This window comes from Neofelis nebulosa, chromosome X, assembly GCF_028018385.1.
Source record: "Neofelis nebulosa isolate mNeoNeb1 chromosome X, mNeoNeb1.pri, whole genome shotgun sequence".
NCBI classification, from domain to species: domain Eukaryota; kingdom Metazoa; phylum Chordata; class Mammalia; order Carnivora; family Felidae; genus Neofelis; species Neofelis nebulosa.
The window spans coordinates 54,630,402-54,653,156 of NC_080800.1; the positions used below are offsets into that span (position 1 = coordinate 54,630,402).

The following is a 22,755-nucleotide window of genomic DNA, read 5'->3' on the forward strand; positions in this document are numbered from 1 at the left end:
TTAAGATTTTGATCTCTACAATAAAGGTGAAATCTCAGAGCATTAATTTTTAATTGACTGATTTACTATTGACTGAAAGTCTACTGTGTCTCAAGAAAAATCTCTAAACCTATCAAACACCATCTCTGTCTTTAAGGAACTTGGAGTTCTTTGCCTATAGAAACAGAGAAAAGTAAATGCAACTTTCTTCCCAGATAGAACAAAACACGCTTGAGGTTAAGGTTGTGTATAGAGGTGGTGCACAGTGTATAAAGCATGGGATTTGGTGTCAGCCTTGGGTTCAAATTCTGTCCTGCTTGAATGGCTCATTTAGCCTCTTAGGACTTTACTCTTTTCAGTAAAGTTGTAATCAAACTAATTTCACAAATTTTGTGGTCTTATTTAATCCTCAAATAAGTAAAGTGTCTGGCATACAGCAGACATTTGAGTGTTGGTTGTTCTTATTAAGGGCTAAGTAAGTAGTAGAAATTGCCCTGGGAGTTCAGATAAAGAGCCATTAAATCAGGAAGATTTTCTGGCTCAGTAAATTCCTTAGGGTTTGTGGACTCTGCATTGAAGGCAACAACATTTTCTTCTCTTCCTTCCATTTTTATTTTATAAAATAACTAACATTTATTATTATAATACTAATATCTCCATCTTATAGATGAGGGGCAGAGGCTTAGAGCAGGGGGGAAGACCTATTTAAGGTCAGATAGCTAGGAAGTGATATAGTGGCTTGAATCAAGGCATATATCTTTTCCAGTTTTCCCAGTGCTTTTTGTCAGCTATATCCTCTGAGACCTCCCCTTTCTTTACCTGTTCCTATTCTAAGTGGAGGAAATTTGTCCCTAAACTTAGAATCCTAGCTAAGTGTGGTCTATCCACTTGAACTGCCACTTGAACACCGGCAGTGTAGGGCAGCAGAAACAGCATTGGTAGCAACCCCTACTAGAACTTTTCAGTTTGTATGTTGATTTGCTTTCAGATGGGTGGTTGATAGAGCTTCTGCCAAGCCTATAATGGGATCTCAGTGGGCCTCAGGTGTTTGGGCATTGACAGAATTTTGCACATAATTTTTCATGCAGTTTTCCTTTTGAAGCTCCAGTCTTGCTTCCCAATCCTGATCTGGGATTCTGAAGTGGCTGATTACATCACTTGTTGGTTTTCTCAGATAGATGCATGGGGGTTATGGAAAGGAGGGTTCTGGGCTCCAGAATTTACCTGATCTCCCCTCCCATCCATAGACCTCAGATGTAAGCAGCATTCACATGCAGAGGAGTGACAAAAGAGGGTTCTTTCTTACATTCAGATGCTCCTAGAAATTAGTGAGGATTTTCTCAGAGGCAAATCTCTTCTCCTCACTGGACCTCAGTTTTCTAGTTTATGAGGCTTGGACTCTATAATGCTGCACAGTCTGTTGTGGGAGTTTGTGTTGTGTGGCTCAATAGAATTCACAGTCAGTGTATATATAAGTGTATATAACTGGTTTTAGGAGGTACACAGAGTTGTGGGATGAATTTGATTTAGTATCTTGGAGCATCAATTTTACTTGTAGATGTTATCTATATCATTATTAAAGCATTTAAGGAGTAGATGTAAAATGTGCACATGTGATTAAGATTAAACCTGAGGCTACAAAGAAATTCTGGCTTGAAGCCATCTACTTACATCCCCTGGGATATACTACCCTTTTGTGTCCTCTGAGTATATGTATTTATTATTTTCTGCTGTTTATATATTTATTCCATGGCAGATTTGATAAATGTTAGCTCAGGCCAGGTAAGTTGGCAGTCTGGGGTCAAAGGGAACCGAGAAAGATTTTTTTTTTTTTATCAGAAATGGAACCATTTCTCAGAGTGGAATGGTAAGGACCCTAGTCACTGCAGCAGCAGATGTTGTTCCTGGAACCATAACCTAGATACTCTTTCCCACTAGAAGATGGGGTTTCCATTTTGTCTGGAGTGGAAGTCTCAGCTGGAAGCAAAGCTGGAAGCAAGGGAAGCTTGGCCTCATTTGGAGACAAGAGTTGCCTGAACAAATGATTCCCAGTACCCTGTGGACCTTAATTGGAGACTTCCTTATAGCCTGTAGTCTAGGGGTCATCTGTTTTATCCTTTGTTCTTTTTCAGTCTCAATTCTGACCTTAGATCACATTTCCTTCCCTCCACACCCTCATTTCCTCACTTTGGGACATCATTGGAAGCCGAGAGATATTGCTCATTTCTCCAAAGCCTTGGAGCCTAAGGAAATGGAAAATTTATATGCATCTGATTTCTCCGTGTTTGAAAAGGAAAAAGCAGAGCTCAGAGAGATTAAAATTCCTTACTGATCCTGAAATCTTTTTTTGTTTTTGTTTTTGTTTTTTGACATCACCTTAGCTGTTATTTGTCCAACTTCTCCTCAGAGATATCTCAGATCCTAGAACTATTTTGAGTCCTGTGGTCTTCCTCTTATTACACTCCTACCCATCCTTCTAGTAAAACAAACAATGTGGTACAAAACAAGGCTAAGGAGTTCACTCCTGGGACCTCTACAACTGGCTATGTTGTCTGTACCTGCCTTACTCCCTTTTAATTCTGGTGTCTCTGAACCTCTACAGTTGGTAGACGCAACTTGCTGCCCTACCAGTTCTGTCCCAGTCTGCCACTCCATGACCTAGCATCCTGGCCCTAATCTTCTGCATCTTCAGTGTGTCTCTCTCTCTCTCTCTCCTGGGGCTGACCTACTTCTTCCCACCAATTGCATCTGGACCCACTATCATTCTGCAACCCTGTGAAAATCATCAGAACTGTTAATTGGGCTCTATCTTAGATGTAGGATTAGATAATAGTGCTTTAAATAATCTTTTCTGTCCATGCCCCGCCTCTATCCTCCACAAAAGATGCCAATATCACATTTCAACATGAGCATTTTGTATTCTACATCTAAAACCTATAGGGAATTCCTTTTCACTGTTAACTTAGACTCAGGGACTCACCTTGCCTTTGAATCCTGGAAGTCTTTTTATCTTTTCTCATCCCATGCCCCCCACAACTTATCTTTTCTAAACATGTTCATAGTTACCCAAGTCAGCAAGAGGTAGGTGGGAAATGGGACAGTAATTCTTAGTCATTTAAAAATAAACCTAATTAGTAGACTGAACTTGAGGTAAGAAAGAGACTAGTCAAGCCATATGAGTTGTAGTAGGTGGAAAAGCTTGATAGATGAAGAAGCTAAGTCTCAGAGAGGGAAATGTGCTGCATAAAGATCACACACCAAATCAGAGACAGGTGAGACTTTCACTCAGGTTTATTCATGCCTTATTCAAGCTGTGAAAGGGAAGGTTGATCACCATGCATGCCCCAGTGAGCAATGAAATTTGATGACTGGGGGATATATATGGTTTCTCTCCAAAGTGGTTGCTGACTGAACCTAGTGGGAAAGCCAGGAACCATATCTAGCTGCAGAGATGGTCAAAGCTCATTACCTTGCTTGGATATGTGGACAAAAGAGAGACAAGGCAGTTAGTCATTTGGGAACCCCAGGGATCCTAAGCCCCTATGATTTCTTGTAATTAAAAGAGAGCATGCTAGAAAAGAAAGGGTTTTAGAGTCATGCACATCAGGATTCTAGTCTAGGCCTTATGGTTGTAGGCAGGTTGCCCCCTAAGCTTTTGTTTCTTCATTTATAAAATGGAGATAATAGCTATCTCAGGGTTTTTCAGTGTTCAGTACCTGGTACATAATAGTTACTTAATAGATATGAGATCCTTTTCCTTGGAGCCTCTGAAGTTCTAGATTGTAAGCTTTGGGAGTGACTATGGGGCCTGGCTTTGGGTGCCTAGTAGAAACTTTGTGGATATAGTGGAGGTGTGTACGTGTTTGTGTGTGTGTGTGTGTGTGTGTGTTTTGAGGGAATATATGATTTGTTCACAAGGAAGGGTATTAGAAATATTGGGTTTTTCTTTCCTGTTTCTATCTCCAGGTACATTTCTTCACCTCACTCTCCTATCTCCCCTCACATGCCTCAAGGTAGTCAGCATAACCAATTAGGGTGTGGCTCAACTTTATTGCCTCCATCTCCAGCGATGGGCATTCTGGGTTCAGCTGCCAGCTAGAACCATTAACATGCTAATGTCAGGGACTGGAAAACAAACCCCATCTCCTGGCTGCTCTCCCTTTCCTACCCATTTCTCAGCCACAAGGCCCACAACACAAGGGGCCCCTTAGCCACTATACATACTGAGGTACTCACCATGTTTCTACCCTCTTTCCCACTCTCAACCTGTGTGAGTGGTAAGGGGAGTCATGAATAGCCTCAAATCAGGGCTGGAAAGAAGCATCTCAGCGCCCAGACACAGCACATCTTTGGAATATATAGATACCACAATACCTGTTATGTCTCCCCAAACATTATTTCTTGGGCATTGTAAATGGGACTCTGTTAAAAGAGTGTGTGCATATTCGTACTTGCTAAAGATAAAGGAACAATCCAGCAGAACAAGATATAGGAGTTAAACCAACAATTTCTACTTCCAGCCTTTAATTCATCCTGGGAGTGGGAAGGCACATGACATCATAGAGGGAAGAAATGGCAGAAAGCACTGGATTTGAATGTGTTTGGAGTCAAACAGACCTGATTCTGCTACTCACCAACTGAACTTTCACTTCTTGCAACCTTATTTTCACTATAAATTTGGGCTAATTGTAAATATATCACAGGGCTTGTGAAAATCAAAGAAGATAATGGATATAACGTTTTTGATGTGTGGTAGTGGTTATAAGTAATAGGCCTGTTCCCTACCTCAGCGGAAGTATCTTGTGCAAAAGAGATGCTGACATCATTTCTTGACTGCTGCCCAAGTGTATTTCCTTGCCAGACCCTGGACACCTTATGTACTTTAAAATCAGGGACCAGGGGCGCCTGAGTGGCTCAGTTGGTTAAGTGTCTGACACTTTGTTTTTGCTCAGGACATGATCTCATGGATTCATGAGTTCGAGCACCATGTCAGGCTCTGTGCTGACAGTGTAGAGCCTGCTTGTGATTCTCTGTCTCCCTCTCTTTCTCCCCCTCCCCCACTTGTACTGTCTCTCTCAAATAAACATTTTTTTTAATTAAAAAAAAAATAAAGTCAGGGACCAATCAACTGATGAATGGATAAAGAAGATATGATATATATGTATGTATGTGTATATATATATATATATATATATATATATATATAATATATAGTGGAACATACATATACATATATATGTATATACATATACATATATATAGTGGAATATTACTCAGCCATGAAAAATGAAATATTGCCATTTGTAGTGATGTGGATGGAACTAGAATGTATTATGCTAAGCAAAATAAGTCAGTCACAAAAAGACAAATACCATATGATTTCACTCATATGTGGAATTTAAGAAACAAACAGATGAACATGGGGGAAGGGAAGGAAAAATAAAATAAGAGAAAAACAGAGAGGGAGGCAAATGATAAGAGACTCTTAACTATAGAGAACAAACTGAGGGTTGCTAGGGGGGAGGTGGGAGGGGGACAGGTTAAATGGGTGATGGGCATTAGGAAGCACTTGTGATAAGCCCTGGGTGTTACTGTGTAAGTGATAAATCACTAAACTCTACTCCTGAAACCAATATCACATGGTATGTTAACTAACTTGAATTTAAATAAAAACTTGGAAAAAAAATAAATTCAGGGACCATGTTGGACTTTTGTATCCTCTGTCTCTGGCACAAAGTATGTATTCAATCAGTTGTTGCTTTTTATTTTCTTTTCTAGGTGGTAAAAACTATTGGACTGAGGGAAGTTTGGTTCTTTGGTCTGCAGTACCAGGACACTAAAAGTTTCTCTACTTGGCTGAAACTCAATAAAAAGGTAACTGTTTACCCCATTGTTGGGTTTGGAATTCATTTCTCCATTACATCTTATTCATGGGGTAATATGTGCTAGCTGGAAAATTCTGGGCTGTGTTTTTCACTGGGTGGTCCATTGACCACTGGATCAGAATAAAGGCAGAGGACCTCAGCCAAGGCAGAGCTCCTCCTCTATCTCCACTTCGACTTCTAACAGTGAGAATGGCCAACGTCCAAGGATGGAGAGACCCTTTCTTTTTTCCTGGGAGCTCTGTCTTAAACTTTGACTTGTTTTAGACCACAGCCATTAATGCTTTTTCAAGAGGGGATTAGCATCCTATTTTTTCTTGCCAAACTCAAGGGCTTTAGGAGGATTTTTTAAAAGAGAATCACTGACTCTTGAACTAGAAAGAATCTTGAGGGTCTCCTAATCTTATTTTGTCTCTGCTCCACCTGTCGACTCATACCTAACTTCCATACAGATGCTTCCCTCTTTCTTGATTTTCTATTTTTCCTCTATAGGTGTCTACACATAAGTTTATTAGCACATATTTTTTCCTCCAAGTTCTTAAATTGCAGCTAGTTAACATACAGTGTAATATTATTTCCAGGTGAAGAATTTAGTGATTCATTATTTACATACAACATCTGGTGCTCATCACAAGTACCCTCCATAATACCCGTCATCTATTTAACCCATTCTTTCTTCATTTTCTATCTCAGTCGAACTCCAAATGAGATGATTTGAGTATATGTCCACTCAAGCTCATCACCTCCATGCAGTATCTCTGCAGGAACACGGTAGTCCTCCATCTCAGTATCCTCAAACTTCCCAACTTTGTCTTTGGGGATTTCCAATGTCCTGTGGCTTGTGTTTCTGATTGTGTCTAGGGGATAGGTGCCCCACCCTCTGCTGGCAAAGTCTTCTTTTCCAGAGGAGTGGAGACATTTGCTGGGCAAATGTGGAGCTCTCAAGAGCCAACTTCAGGTTTTAAAAAGCATTCTAGTTTGTTATCTTGCCTAGCCAATTCCCAGGGCTCAATGATACATACTGGTTTTTACTTTGCTAACTTACAGTGTTGGGGGAGACTTAAAAGAGGAGCTTTCTTAAGCCTAACCTCAAAATTTGGGGGCAGTTGGATATATTGTCAGATGGTGGGATCTTAAAGGCTTATGATCATTAGTGGGTCTTAGGTCATTTCAGGAAGGAATCTCTGAAGGGAAGCAATTAGGGACATGAGATTGGGTCTCCAAGTGAAAGTAATGTGTCTCCTTTCTGAATTACCAAAACAATTGCCCCCTGGCTCTTTGGGATTAGCCAAATTGATGACCTTTCAGTGTTTCTCCCCATCCTACAGCCAAAATATTTTTTTGAGAGCCCATAACCTCTTATTACTCCCAGGTGACTGCCCAGGATGTGAGGAAGGAAAGCCCCCTACTCTTCAAGTTCCGAGCTAAGTTCTACCCTGAGGATGTATCTGAGGAATTGATCCAGGACATCACCCAGCGCCTGTTCTTCCTGCAAGTGAAGGAGGGCATTCTCAATGATGATATTTACTGCCCACCTGAGACTGCTGTGCTGCTGGCCTCCTATGCTGTCCAGTCTAAATATGGTGACTTCAATAAGGAAGTCCACAAGTCTGGCTACTTGGCTGGGGACAAGTTGCTGCCACAGAGGTAAGGTGGTGCCTTTGGCGGGAGGGGGCTGCAGTCCATGGCTGACCAATCTCTATTACACAGGAACTGCCAGATCTGTTCCTTTCCACTAGGGTTTGTCTGAGGACCATCTTATGTTGCTCAGAGAGACATATTTGCATATGGCGCCATACCCTATTGTCTCTCTGACTCTCAAAATAAAAAGTTTTTTTTTTCCCTCTCTGCCTGATTACAGAACTTCTTTACACTGGAAACAGGTGCTTGCATGGATTACCAGAGATGGCTTGACATATCCTATCCTGGTTCCATTTTCTCAATCCTTTTCACTGATTTAGACCTCTTGTATCAGAGGTTCATAGAGGAGAGAGAGCAATACCCAAGCCAGGATGTGGGGGAGTTCCAACAGTCTTTTAATATTGACAGCCAGTGTATAGAGATTTCTGCTTTTATAAACGTCAAAGCTGAATGCTCTCAAACATTCATTATTTTTGTTTTAGCATCGCGACAACACATAAAATGAATAAGGCAGGCTTTATACTTATTTCCTGGCTAAGGAAATAGAGCAGGGGCACTCACTATGAAATGCCAGATCTCTCACAGCTCATTTGAAACAGAATCAGACCTGGAGCCCCAGTCTTTTGAATTTTTAACCCTGTTTTCTTCCCTACTGCATCCAGTGGCCATTTTCATAAGCTTTTGGATAGAAGGGAAAGTTCTTGATTCTGGGATCCTCAGTCCCATTGGAGCTGTGGCATATGCACAACTTACCTGAAAGTGTTAGGGATAGTGGTTGTTCCCTGGAACTCTACCTGATCACTGCTTTGATGTCTGAGATGGCATATTTAAAACAAGTCTTGGGGGACCGGGGTGGCTCAGTCGGTTTAAGCACCTGACTTCAGCTCAGGTTATGATCTTGCAGTTTGTTGGTTTGTTGTTGCATCAGGCTCTGTGCTGACAGCTCAGAACCTGGAGCCTGCTTCTGATTCTGTGTGTCTCCCTCTCTCTCTGCCTCTCTCTCTCTCTCTCTCTCTCTCTCTCCCAAATAAATAAACATCAAAAAAGTTAATACAAGTCTTGTTTATGATGTAGTAGATCTGGGAGGTTGAGACTGTTAGTTTCTTCCAAAGCTATTTGGGCTCAGTTCTCTGATCACACGGGCTGTGATCTCATCCCTGAGCAATTTTCTCATAAACACAAACTATTGGTCCCACAGGGATCTAGGAGAGAGTGTCCTGACTCTTAGCCTCTCAATTCAGCACAGACTCTTGATACATTACTGCCCTACTTGGAGACCACAACATATTATTGTGTGTGTGTGTGTGTGTGTGTGTGTGTGTGTGTGTGTTTGAGGGAGAGAGAGAGAGAGAGAGAGAGAGAGAGAGAGAGAAGCAGGCAGAGGGGGATGGAGAGAGAGGATCTTAAGCAGGCTCCACTCCCAGCATGGAGCCTGACACAGGGCTCAATCTTACAATGTGAGTTTATGACCTGAGCTGAAATCAAGAGTTGGACACTTAACCAACTGAGCCACCCAGGTACCCCCTTAGTATTGGATTTTTTGGTTAAAACTACAAAGGAAGGTGTTTCCATTGTCTTTCTTTTCCACCAATTATTGTAACCCTCCTACATCCCTATGTCTAATTAATACCTCCTGCTGTAATTTCCATCTACTTCCAATATGACTTCAGTGGGCTGACTTCCATATTTTCTTTGCATCAACCCTTCAGAGAGCTAAGTGAGCTCCCTTTTACTCCTTCATTTGGGTTTTGTGCTTGAAACTACTATCTGTTGTGTTTCCAGGGTGCTGGAGCAGCATAAACTCAACAAGGACCAGTGGGAGGAGCGGATCCAGGTGTGGCATGAGGAGCACCGGGGCATGCTTAGGTAAGCCTGCCCTGGAAACTATGGGTTCTACTGCTTTTTTTTTTTTTAAGGGAGAATGAGAGTAGGTTCTGGGGGAAAAGAGGCAAAAGACTAAAGACACTGGAGATGTTGGAGATAAAAGGACAGGAATGCAATTTATAGGGGAAAGTAGAGATAGAAGGCAAATCAGGATTATTTTTGTGAATGATGGCAACTGTTAGCCCAAACAGTTTTGACTGTAAAGAAATGAAAGAGACCTCAGTATCTCTAGAGAACTTCTGGGGTACCAAGGGCTTCTTCCCAACAAAGAAATGGGGAAGGAGCTCTCTAAACATGGTAAATCATTTAGGTGTTGTCTAGTTCAGGAATAAATCTTCTCATTTTGCCATCACCACGCTATCTAGGCTCTGCTAAGAACATTCTTGTCAGAAGTGCAGAACAGGGATGCTGTCTTCCTGGGTCTAATTCATAGGCTCCCCTCTGTAACACCTCCATATCTGTCATTTAGGGAAGATGCTGTCCTAGAGTATCTGAAGATTGCCCAGGACCTGGAGATGTATGGTGTGAACTACTTCAGCATCAAGAACAAGAAAGGCTCAGAGCTGTGGCTGGGGGTGGATGCTCTAGGTCTCAACATCTATGAGCAGAATGACAGGTATAGCTCAGAGGTCTCTTAGTTTATTTGGGCCACTCTGACACCTAGGGCTCATCATGAAGTAGGACTGTACCTCCTGGGTCCCACATGGGTCCCACCTTTTTCTACTTAGTTTAGATCAGCCCAAATGTTTGCACAACCTCCCAGGCCTCTAGATCTTGCATTGACTAGATTTGCAGTGTCCACTACAGTAGTCACTGGCCACATGTGGCTATTAAGCACTTTGAAATGTGGCTACTCTTGAATTAAGATATGTTGTAAGTATAAACTATACACCAGACTTTAGAGACTTAGTGTGAAATACAGAATGTAGAATGTCTCATTAATATTTTTTAATATTAATCTACATGTTCAAATGATAGTATTTTGGATATACTGGGTTAAATGAACTGTTATTATATTTAATTCCACCCTACTTCTTTTTACTTATTTTCATATAGCTATTAGAAAATTTAAAATTACATGTGTGGTTCTCATTATATTTCCATTGGACAGCACTATCCTAGAGCCTACCTTGTGAGGGTTTATAATTAATCCCATTCCCATATGACGATTAAATACCTTTTGGCCTATAATCCCTCTTGCTACAGACATATCTCACTTGCTTATTTTTTCCCTTTTGTCTGCCCTTGGTGAGGATGGATATAATAAATTATTGTTCCATGTAATTTCTGAATCTTAGAGCTCATTGTTTACATTCTCCCAGCTGTTACAACCTCGAGAGGAAGAGTCCCAATAAAATAGGGCTGGAGATTCTTGTGAGAGATTTTTATAAGGTCCATGCCTCAATAAAAAATACAAAAAAAAAAAACCTCAAAGACTGGGACAAGGAATAATATGTTGGTTGTAGTATCAGGAGGTCTTTTGTGCACCCTCAATACTGGCATCTGACCTCATGGCATAGGATAACACTGGATCTACCTCCTTAAGGAAGAAGTTGGGCACGTGGAGGGCAAACCACCAACCCTATATGTCCTTCTTGTCTTTCCCTTGTCCTGATGTTCTTGTTCTCTACAGACTGACTCCCAAGATAGGCTTTCCCTGGAGTGAAATCAGAAACATTTCTTTCAATGACAAGAAATTTGTCATCAAGCCCATTGACAAAAAAGCCCCGGTAAGTGATTCCTCCTACTGGCCAAGACAGGTACTTACCAAGACCTGGATAATGCTAGGAGCAATCATACCATCTTGCTCTCATTTTTCTGGCTTTTTTTTTTTTTTTTTTTGTAGGGGGGAGGAGGCACAAAAGGAGATTGGCACCGGAAGGGGATTTTGATGCCAAGACATGGCTAAGAGGCATCCTGTAGCTGGTGCCGCCCTGCTACCTGTGTCTCAGGAGAAGCATGGATGAGGGAGAGCCATAGGCAGTCTAAATGCTGCCTCTTAGCCACTGTCTTCTGCTGCCCTGATGCTCTAGGGGTGGAAACAGAGAATGTATCTGTTTTTTAAAGCATCTAGGCTCCAGAAAGTTAAACTGTTCATGTACTTTGGCCTATTTTTAATTGTAAAGAATAGAGTCAGAAGTTCAGATCCAAAGATGATCCTCCAAACTTGTTTTTTGGTGTTACTTTGCTGCTGTCCTCTCAAGACTTATCGCCACAACAACCCAAGAACAAGAAAGGGCTTTGGGTCCATTCATTCCTTTAATATCCTCACTATACTTTTCACCCTTTCAGTTGCCTGTGGCTAATAAGACTGGAAAGCTGGTGATTGGGAGTAGGATAGAAAACAAAAAAACAAAAAAGAGTCTCCTCTTTTGGTGTACCTCATGTGCAACAAGGGTCAATGGCCATGCCCAGCCAGACCATTCTCATGAGGCCTCAACCATTCTTCTCCAGCCCTGAGGCCTGAGGTCTCTGAACTTCTGCTGCTAGGCACTTTATATATATATATATATATATATATATATATATATATATATAATCTCATTTAACCCCCAACAGCATTGTCAGGTAGTAGCATACCAATTTTATAATTGATTAAACTGAGTTTCAGAGAGATGGAGTGATTTGCCCAAGATCACACAACTAAAATGGTAAATCTGGGATTTATACCTAAGTTATTTGACTTCTAGAGCCTGTGCTCCTTCCACTGCACACTAAGCTATATAGTAGCTTATACGGTAGTAGTTTGGGTTCAGTGGCAGAGGAGCTAGTAGTTAATCCATTATCTGATAATCTTGGTCCAGTGGTATCTGTAATAACAAACTCAGACTCACACAATTTGTGTGTGTGTGTGTGTGTGTGTGTGTGTGTGTTTATTGAAACTGCTGCTGTGTTCAACTTTCATAAGAAAAAGGTAAGTAATAAAGCCAGCTGAGATCAAGGGCTTCTTTTAAAAAAAAGACAGCTAGGACAGTCAATGTTAAGGAGATTTAGGTATTCACGTATGTATTTACAATTTGCCTTATTCCAAAAATAATTTAAGGGGCTGTGTCTGGGATGTGCTTTTAGGAGATTACAGAAACAGTCCAGCCACCCATATTGCACTCACCAGTGTGTTATGTAGGGGTTATTGGGTCTCTAAAAGAGGCTCCTGAGATTCAGCAGGATCTTTGATTAGCAAATGTAGTCAGTTCCTATCTTTCAATTAGATTGAGGGTATTTTAGGATGCTTTCATAAGCACAAGTTGCAAGAAATTGTAGTTTGGTAGTTTTCAGAGACAAAAAACCTGGGTTCTAGTCCTGGGTCTGTTGCTAGCTTGCTATGTCACTTCAACACTCTGATAATTAATTTTCCTATTTCTAACATGAGAAAATCGGGCTAAAAAACCTTTCCTGTGCTTTTGGACTTAGCTTTTCAAAAAGCAAAATCTTACCTTCATCTGTCCCTTAAAATTCATTTTTATTATTGGTTTCCCATCAGGACTTTGTCTTTTATGCTCCCCGGCTGCGGATTAACAAGCGTATCTTGGCCCTGTGCATGGGGAACCATGAACTATACATGCGCCGCCGCAAGCCTGACACCATTGAGGTGCAGCAGATGAAGGCACAGGCCCGGGAGGAGAAGCACCAGAAACAGATGGAACGGTAGGTTCTGTGGAACTGGAGTGGAGTGGAGGCTGGGGCTGGGGAAAAGAAACTTCTCAAAGGTGTCAAATTATAAAAAACAAAAACAAAAAACAAAGATATGAAGCCATCCTTGGATAGGTAGAGAGAGGGAGCTGTACAGGGCTGACACTTTCTCAAGTCTCAGGCATCCCTTTACCCAGGAAGCAGGCATTAGAAGCCTAGGATTTCAGAGGCTCATGAAGGATTTCATAGTTCCACATTGTCTTTAACCTTAATGTCGCTGCTCTTCTATGCAGACTCTGGGTTGCTCCAGATTATCTGACCAGTGTGGTGGCATTAGCAGAAACTTTCATGCACATTTAAACATGGATTCTGTAGGGATTTTTGAGTGGAATTAGGAAGAGCTACCAGAATTTTCCTTATGAAGCCCCTGTACTCTCTCTGTAACCCCTTTGTTATTGAAAGTGTAACAAGGCTCAGTAACATCAACATCTACTTGGGAACTTATTAGAAAGTCAGAATCTGAGACCCTACCCCAGATCTATTGACTCAGAATCTGCATCTTAAGATGCTAGGTGATCAGTTCTCCAAAGAAGCCACCAGGCACATGAAAACATCCTTAGTCTATTAGGAAAATGCAAATCAAAACTACAATGAGGTAGCACTTGATAACTCACTAATATAGAATAAGTAAATAAATCAATACAGAAAATAAGAGCATTGTCAAGCATGTGGAGAAATTGAAATTCATGTAAATTACTGGTAGAAATGTAAAATGTTTCAGCTACCGTGGAAAATAGTTTGGTGGTTTCTCAAAAAGTGTAACATAGAATTACCACATGAGGGGCACCTGGGTCGCTCAGTCGGTTGACTCTCTGACCTCTGCTCAGGTCATGATCTTGCAGTTCATGGGTTCAAGCCCTGCATTGGATTCTGTGCTGACAGTTCAGAGCCTGGATCCTGCCTCAGATTCTGTATCTCCTTCTCTCTCTCTACCCCTCCTGTGCTAACAATATGTCTCTCTCCCTCTCAAAAATAAATATTTAAAAAAATTAAAAAATAAACAGAATTATCATGTGATCCCACAACTCCACTACTAGGTATATACTCAAAAGTGTTGAAAAGAGTACATGTGGGTCGCCAGGGTGGCTCAGTCAGGTAAGCATCTGACTCTACACTAAGAGCGTGGAGCCTCCTTGGGATTCTCCCTCTCTCCCTCTCTCTCTGCCCCTCCCCTACTCACACTTTCTCTCTCTCTCCCTCAAAAGTAAATAAACTTAAAGAGTACATGTACACAAGTGTTCATATCCAAAAGGTAGAAACAGTCCAAATGCCAAACCAATGAATGGATACACAAATCATACAACCATACAATGGAATATTATTCAGCTCTAAAAAGGAATGAAGTATTGATACATATTGCAATGTTTATGAACCTCTGTAACATTATGCTAAGTGAAAGAAACCAGACACAAAGTTCACATACTGTATGATCCCATTTATATGAAATATCTAGAATAGATAAATCTGTAGAGGCAGAATGCAAGTTGGTGGTTATTAGGGGCTATGGGGAGGAGAGATAGGAAGAGACTTGGTTAATGGGTATAGGCTTTTGTTTTGGAGTGATGAAAATGTTTTTGAACTAGATAAAGTGGCAAATATACAACATTGTGAATGTACTAAATGCCACCAAATTGTTTGCTTTATAATGGTTACTATTATATGAATTTCACCTCAATAGGTTTATTTAAAAAATGAGATCCCAGGTGATTGCTATACATTTCAAGGTTTGAGAGCACTGCTCTAGTAGGTACTCTGTCATAAAGAGTTTGGAACCTCAAGAAGCTTCTAATATAAATGAGTTCATGTCTGAGATGTTAGACACCATGGTTCTTATTCAAAAAAATTTTACTGAGATTGGGGGCAGTTCACAGAGCTGGATCTGACAGTAACCTTCCCTCAAGGACCTTATATATAGTCTTGTAGGATAAAGAGAAAAAAAAACAGTATGTACATAACTGTTGAAGGTACAAAGGCTGGGTCATCTTTTCAGTCAATAATTATTGAGCAGTGAAAAAAAAAACAAAAATCTCTGCTCTCAGGAAGCTGATATTCTAGTGGGAAGAGGCAGAACAAATAAGCAAATTAAACAGTATGTGAGATGGTAAGAAGTGATGTGGAGAAAAATAATAAAGAGGAAAGATGGGGAGAAGGATAGGACAAGTATTCTGAGGGCCCAGAAAAAGAAAAGACATCTAGGCTAGAGTGAGAAGGCAACCTCTTTAAAGAGGTATTGGGACAAGAAAAAGTGAATACTTGTTCTAGATTTGCAACACATTCTGGGGAAAAAAAGAGCCTAGAGCTGGGCTTCAGAGGGCAAGCAGAGTTAGGCCTAAGGACTGATACCCTAGCCATAGAGATTATTGGACTTGAAGCACAGTATCCTAGCAGAGTCAAAACTTGACTCCCTATGAGGTAGACAAGGCAGGACAAATAGGCCATTTTACAGATGGGATACTGAGAACAAGAACAAAGAAGTGACATAGCTAAGGTTACCCACTGGTTACCCATTGGTTACTAGTAGAGCTGAGAGTCCAGGTTGGATCTCCTGACTCAGGGACAAACTGACAGGGTCCTGAGTATACTGGCCCACATGGGGCTATGATGTGAAGACAAAAATGTGGAGATAAGGCAATGTGTTCCCAACTCACAAGCCCTAAGTGTGGTAGGGGCTGAGGGTCAAGAACAAGGGAGACTTGGGGCCTTTCCATGTAACCTTGATATACTATTCCATCCTTTCTCTGTTCTTAGTGCTTTGCTGGAAAATGAGAAGAAGAAGCGTGAGATGGCAGAAAAGGAGAAGGAGAAGATCGAACGGGAAAAGGAGGAACTGATGGAGAGACTGAAGCAGATTGAGGAACAGACTAAGAAGGCTCAGCATGGTGAGGCTTAGAGTCATTTTTGAGACTGGGTTTTCCTAGAGCCTGACTTTATGAGCTGGAGACCCTTCTGCCTGAGCTGCAGACTCAGGCTGTATAATCCATATATGGCTACAGATAGATGAAAGATTGGGCAAGAGGAAGAGTGCCTAGAACTTTCTGCCAGCTGTGCTCTAGGGTGAAGCATCTCCAGAAAGGAAACTAGGTATTTCTTCTTCATATCTGCACTCTTCACCACTTTTCCCCCTTCTTCTCTTTCCAGAACTGGAAGAACAGACCCGCAGGGCTCTGGAGCTTGAGCAGGAGCGGAAGCGTGCCCAGAGTGAGGCTGAAAAACTAGCCAAAGAACGTCAAGAAGCTGAAGAGGCCAAGGAAGCCCTGTTGCAGGCCTCTCAGGATCAGAAGAAGACCCAGGAACAGCTGGTAAAGCTACCAAATGGGCCAGGATTGTGGTACCTGAATTTTCTTCTCTGCCTACCTATTCACAGTTACCCTTGCCTGCAGGCTGGCTTCTTCCAGCAGGGTGCCAGTGTATGGACCCCCAGCAGATGGCTTATTCAGAAGCAAGATGCAAAGTCATTGGTGTGGCCCAGAAATCTTTGCAAACTGTCTTCCGTAACTCTTACTTTTATTCTACTTTCTTCTTAGCCCTTGGGTATCTGAGCTGATGACCTGACAAAGGAAAGGGAGGGAGGAAGGAAGCAAAGGGATTTACACTTAATTGACTGCCTGTGTGTTACAAGCTATGTTCGTGACTTTTCCTTTCCCCTTATTTTCTTATTTCCTCTCCAATAACCCTATGAGGTTAACCCATATGGATACTATGCCCAGATAAGGAAATTAGGGCTCAGGGAGGTTTAAGAGACTTGTCAAGGGTCACACAATGTCACTGAATAAGGATGAGAACCCATTTTTGCCTCTCTTTGAAGGGTTTGCTCTCTAAATCATATGTAAGACTATGTGTCTATGCATTTATCAGGGAGGAGGGTTAGCATCCTTACTTTTATCATGTTTCCAAGGGTTCTGTGACTCAGAAATTAAGAACCTGTGGCCCAAATTCCTTGATATATGTTCTTCCCTTGTACTGTTTGGAGTGAGAGTACAGGAACTAAGACCTAGTTAGCAGAGGGAAGTTTCCTCTAGGATATCTGTCCAAGGTATGAGGGTGTGCATAAGCTTTTTCCCTTGTTCAGATCGTCTTGTGACACTACAGTGTCTTTCCTATACTTGTCCTGGGAGGAGTCTTAGTGGAAACCCTGAGCATTCTAGGAAAACAGGAAAGGTTCTGGTACTTTAGGTAGTGACACAGCGATCTCCAAAGCTTTATGGAGGCCCTAACTATGCAGTGGGCAGTAGTGTATGTAAGAGAGATTGAGAGGGAGAGGGATAGAGGGAAGGAGGGAGAGGGGGAGAGAGGAAAGAGAGAGAGAGAGAGAGAAAGAGATAGATGAGGAAGAGAGAAATGACATGTTTGTCTTTAAGAGGTCTATAGTCTAGATGGGGATCTCTGACTTATATGGAAATGATTTGGAGTTAAAGAATAGTAGATCTGAGAATAGGAGTGGTCTTCCAGGCTTCCTGGAGGAGGTGTGGTAAAAAGAGTCTCCAGAACAGCAAGCAAGTGGAACAGCAGGTTCCCTATTTGTTCCCCAGGGGAACTGGTGTTGAAGATACCTGGGGCCTGAGGACCAGAAGGCTCAGCTCTCACAACCTTCCAATTTATCCATAGGCCTTGGAAATGGCAGAGTTGACAGCTCGAATCTCCCAGCTGGAGATGGCCCGACAGAAGAAGGAAAGTGAAGCTGTGGAATGGCAGCAGAAGGTGAGACACAGTGCCCAGAGCAAAGCATTATGGGAAAGAGTACTATATGAATAAGTTTCAGTTCCTTAGATTCCTCAGATTTGGGCTCCTTACCCCTTCCATCCCTCCTTGACAGCAGGCATCATGGGAGAAAGAGCTCGAGGCTTTCTCAAATACTTCCCAGAATTCTCTAATACACCAGGACGTTAGTAAATTGCTCCTTATTATACAGCTGCTGAAATTAAAGACAGACAAAATGACTTGGGCTACCTGGTACCTGCCTCCTTCTGGGCCATTCTATGCACATGTAGGATGCCACAAGTTAGCCTGGTCTGACTGCTGGTCTTTCTTTCCCTCTGTTACTGGACAGGCTCAGATGGTACAAGAAGATTTGGAGAAGACCCGTGCTGAGTTGAAGACTGCTATGAGTACACCTCATGTAGCCGAGCCTGCTGAGAATGAGCAGGATGAGCAGGATGAGAATGGGGCAGAGGCCAGTGCTGACCTGCGGGCTGATGCCATGGCCAAGGACCGCAGTGAGGAGGAACGTACCACTGAGGCAGAGAAGAATGAGCGTGTGCAGAAGCATCTGAAGGTATCTAGGCAGGGCCAAAGGGCCAAAGATACCATGTGTATTCTCTAGACCATCTTGGGAGTTAGGTAGAGGAGCCTGTCTCAGTGGAGTGTGGGAGGCTGAGCCTTTCTCTAACAAGAGCTTTAAGGGTAGGCACCCATCACTTAGTCATCAGACCTGGCCCCCTATTCCTTGTTTTTTTCTTTTTGCCCCATACTCCATTTAACTTTTGTATTCAGAAAATACCCTGACCCGATTTCTACCATTATTCTACTCTTAGAGAATACCTGCCATCAATCAATTGGTCCCCTAAGTTTGTGGGGGATTTGTTTTATTTTTGCTCCACTGCAGTCCCAACAGGGCTGAAAATGGTCCTCAACAAATGTGTGTGTGTGTGTGTGTGTGTGTGTGTGTGTATGTGTTAGTGTATATAGAAAGAGAGGGGTGAATGTGTGTGGAGGGGGGTTAGAGAGAGAGAATCTGCTTAAGGGCAGGTAAAGTTAGATCAAGCCATTAACCCCTCATCCCCTTACACCTGCACAGGCCCTCACTTCAGAACTGGCCAATGCCCGCGATGAGTCCAAGAAGACTGCCAATGACATGATACATGCTGAAAACATGCGACTTGGCCGAGACAAATACAAGACCTTGCGTCAGATCCGGCAGGGCAATACCAAGCAGCGCATCGATGAATTTGAGTCGATGTAATGGTCACCCCAACTGTAGGGACCCCTCCTCCCTTCTTCCTTGCCCCCACACTCTTTTACTCTTGCCTAACTCACACTGTGCTGAAGCCACTAACTAGAACAGCCCTGGAGTCATGCCAAGCATTCAGTGTAGCCATGGGACCAAACCTAGCCCCTCAGCTCCCACTCACTTCCTTGGACAAGTAAATGGCCCACAATGGTGCCAATTGGACCCTCTTTCCCTCTGTCCCATTTAATATAGCTTACAGGAAAAGACCACTTCCTTAGCTCAGAGGCACTTCGCCCTTGATTTGGGAAATACCCCCTCATTTACTGTTGTTCTGTAGGGGTGAAGTGTGGTATTGGTTGAAAAATAACCCCCACATCCCTGCCACAGACTGCCTTCCTTTTCAGGGTCCTGTGATTTGCAGAAAATCACATGGTTTAGGAAAAGAGGCACGGCCCTAGGATGTCAAATGACCTAAGATTAGCCCTTCCAATTCCCATTTCTTCTAGAGTTATTTAGGCTTTATAATGATTGGAAGCTAAAAAGATGTTCAGTCATTCTTCTCTATGCCTTCCAGATGGGGCCCGTTACAAACTCAGTTCTAGTAAGTTTTATCCCTGAGTTTAGGAATTCAGTTTCTCCCCATGGTGAGATGGCAGGAGACAGTACCTTCAAGAGACTTCACCAATGTCTTAGAAGGCTGTTGGCCATTCACTTCAGGCAAGGCTGGATAGGAGAGCCTACCCTAATGTTTTATAGGAGCCTAGGCTTGTTTCAAGTGAGCTTTATGGGCGGAAAATGTATTCTGAGTTCCTTCCTTCATGGGATCTGCCCCTCCCCACTCCAACCCCCAAATTCCCTCCAGCTAGAATGGTAGGGATGGTTACCCAAAAACCTAGCCAGTTCCATCCAACACTCTTGCCAAAGGGAGGAAATGTTCACACTGGGCTTCAGTATTTTTTCTTCCAGGGTTCTAAGGTCACTTCTTTCATCAGAGCTTCCATCAGAGCTATGTGGGCCAACACTCCTGCTTCAGGGCCATCCATGCCTTAGTATGGTGAGCTCTGGAGCTTGATGCCAGTTGGTTCAATTGGTGAGTGGGTAGAAGATGCTGAGTGTGGTGAGAAAAGCCTTCAGCCTGGATCCCACTGTTTACTTGACCCCCTGAGATCCCTAATAGCTCCTTTCCCTCACCCCCTCCAAGGTGATGAATGGGCCCTGCTTCTGTTTAACAAACCTCTACCCAAGTCTTGCCCCAGCTGTGCTTCCCCTTGAAGTTGTAAACCAGAGAGCTGTTGGGGGCTCTGGTCTGGTCCCTTCTACACTCCAACCTCTTTCTTTCAACCCAGGATTAACCTCCCCTTCCTCTATGTTTATTGTGTGCTCTTTTTTTTTTACAAGTATTATATATTCTAGTGGCATCTAATTCAATATTGATTTCTGTGTTTCTTGCTAATGCACTCTTAGAAGATATTAGTCTTGAGGCAGGATCATTTTGGCCTCATTCCCTTACCATCTCCACACCTGGGAAGCATCTATTATATTATTAAAGAATATTTTGCCAGAAACATTATTGCAAGAAGCTTTCAGTATTAGTGATGTCACCTGTCACTATAGGTCCTAAAGTCCCTTCTTAAAATACTTGGTATTTGTTTCATTATTTTTATTTTGCCTTCTCCCAAGAGTTCAGTTCCCAAGGGGTTATACTGTCCTTCCATGCAATGCCCCTAGCCCAGAGCCCTTGGCTTTGATCCCTCCCTGACTTCATTCTGACTGACCTTGGGGAGTCATGTGCATTTCTGTGAATTATATTGACACTCTCTTGGTGATATGCCCTATACTAGCTAAATTCAAACCTGAAATTGTAGGGCAGTTTAGCTGCCTTAAGGGCAATAACCCATTCACAGGGAGGCTGGGAAGAAAGGTTAGATTTTGTATTTAGGTTTTTGTGTGTATGTGTATTTTGGGGGGTTTAAAAAAATATTTGGAGGGGTTTATGCTCAACTCATGTTCTGTTTCAGTGCCAATAAAAGTTAGGAAGACTTCTCTGTGACTTGATATTTTGTTGTAGTATGTATGAGTGGGTGGTTGTAAGATACTTTACTGTAATTTACATTCTGTATTCCACCTTCCAATCCTGGTCTCATTTCATACTCATTTCAGTCCTATGGAGAGTGGATATTACCATCCTCATTTTAGGAGGGAAGCAATGGACTTGAAAAAACACTACCCAAGTGACAAGACTGTCTGACTTAATTGCCTACACAGTTTCCAGGACTACAGGTCTTTTCCAGTGTAGGTGGGCCCTGAATTGATCATGGGATGCTCCTGGGCTCACTTGGACTTGGGGCTTTGGAATTTCTTGTGAAGGGTCGCTAGACTCCTCCTGGGATAGTCAGGCCCTGTCCTGCTTCCTTACTGGGAAGTACTCCAGGCTTGCCAATTTCCTACTACTTATTGCAGTTCCAATAAAGGTCAGAGAAATTACCTTGAACCCTGTTGCAAAAGGCAGTGAGGAGTGGAGTGTGAAGTGAAGATGGAGTGTATATATGTACAAAAGCTGTTGGGAAGTACTTTGTTGCTTATGAAACATGTCAATTTTATAACCTAAATGTAGTTATGCTAGTTTTACAGATGAGGAAACAGACCCAGGTAAGACTTCCAGGCTGTCTTGAACCTAGCACACTGTTTCATTTACCAGTCTCCTTCTTGGTGAACCACACTTGCACAGAAAAGTAAACCATGTATTATGTGGGCTTTAAATCCTTCACAAGAAAACTTTCAGCCAGTGGTGCCTAAATTGGTCTGCACATTGGATCCTGAGAAACGTAACAGAAACCCATGGGGGAGGGGAAGGGAAAAAAAAAAAAAGAGGTTAGAGTGGGAGAGAGCCAAAGCATAAGAGACTGTTAAAAACTGAGAACAAACTGAGGGTTGATGGGGGGTGGGAGGGAGGGCAGGGTGGGTGATGGGTATTGAGGAGGGCACCTTTTGGGATGAGCACTGGGTGTTGTATGGAAACCAATTTGACAGTAAATTTCATATATTAAAAAATAAAAATAAAAAAAAATAAAAAAAAAAATAAAAAAAAATAAAAGACCAGACCTCATCCTCAGATAAAATTACAATCTCTAGTAGTGGGATACAGACATCAGTGTATTTGATGATTCCAATGAGTAGCCAGACTTGGGAACCACTGCTCTGAGGACATACTATTTTTTAACTTTTTTTTTTATTTTTAAATTTTATTTTAATTCCAGTATAGTTAACATACAGTTATATTAGTTTCAGGTGTACCATACAGTGATTCAACAATTCCATACATAACCCAGTAGTCATCACAGCAAGTGCACTCTTTATCAACATCACCAATTTCACCCATCTTCCCTTTGCAATGTTATTGCAAATGGAAAAATTTCATTCCTTTTTATTGCTGAATAATATTCCATTATACGGTAGGAAACACAAAAGCAGCGAAAATGAATATTTATCTAAAAAATCAATGATCTCAAAATAAAAGGATATAAAATATGACAGTATACACCCAAAATGTAGGGAGGAGAGGAATAAAGAATGAGTTCAAACTTAACCATCAACTTAATATAGACTGCTATATGCAGAAGAATTTACACACAAACCTAATGGTAACCATATATCAAAAATGCAAAGAATAAAGAGAATGAAATCCAAATATATTACCAAAGAAAACCAGGAAACTGAAGAGAAAGACAAGAA

The 22,755-nt window shown here is 42.0% G+C and overlaps 1 protein-coding gene across 1 annotated transcript in view; it reads left to right on the top strand.

The window, feature by feature from the left end:
• MSN (moesin) overlaps positions 1–19,223 on the top strand; it is a 63,705-nt gene extending 44,482 nt beyond the window's left edge. Inside the window, exons 3-13 of the mRNA XM_058714542.1 lie at positions 5,758–5,853; positions 7,234–7,508; positions 9,285–9,368; positions 9,856–10,002; positions 11,020–11,116; positions 12,868–13,031; positions 15,825–15,955; positions 16,215–16,375; positions 17,682–17,774; positions 18,124–18,348; positions 18,871–19,223. Of these exons, the coding sequence (XP_058570525.1) occupies positions 5,758–5,853; positions 7,234–7,508; positions 9,285–9,368; positions 9,856–10,002; positions 11,020–11,116; positions 12,868–13,031; positions 15,825–15,955; positions 16,215–16,375; positions 17,682–17,774; positions 18,124–18,348; positions 18,871–19,035 (1,638 nt within the window). The 3' untranslated portion in view covers positions 19,036–19,223. The remainder of the gene's footprint in view (positions 1–5,757; positions 5,854–7,233; positions 7,509–9,284; positions 9,369–9,855; positions 10,003–11,019; positions 11,117–12,867; positions 13,032–15,824; positions 15,956–16,214; positions 16,376–17,681; positions 17,775–18,123; positions 18,349–18,870) is intronic.
• Positions 19,224–22,755: the final 3,532 nt, after the last annotated feature.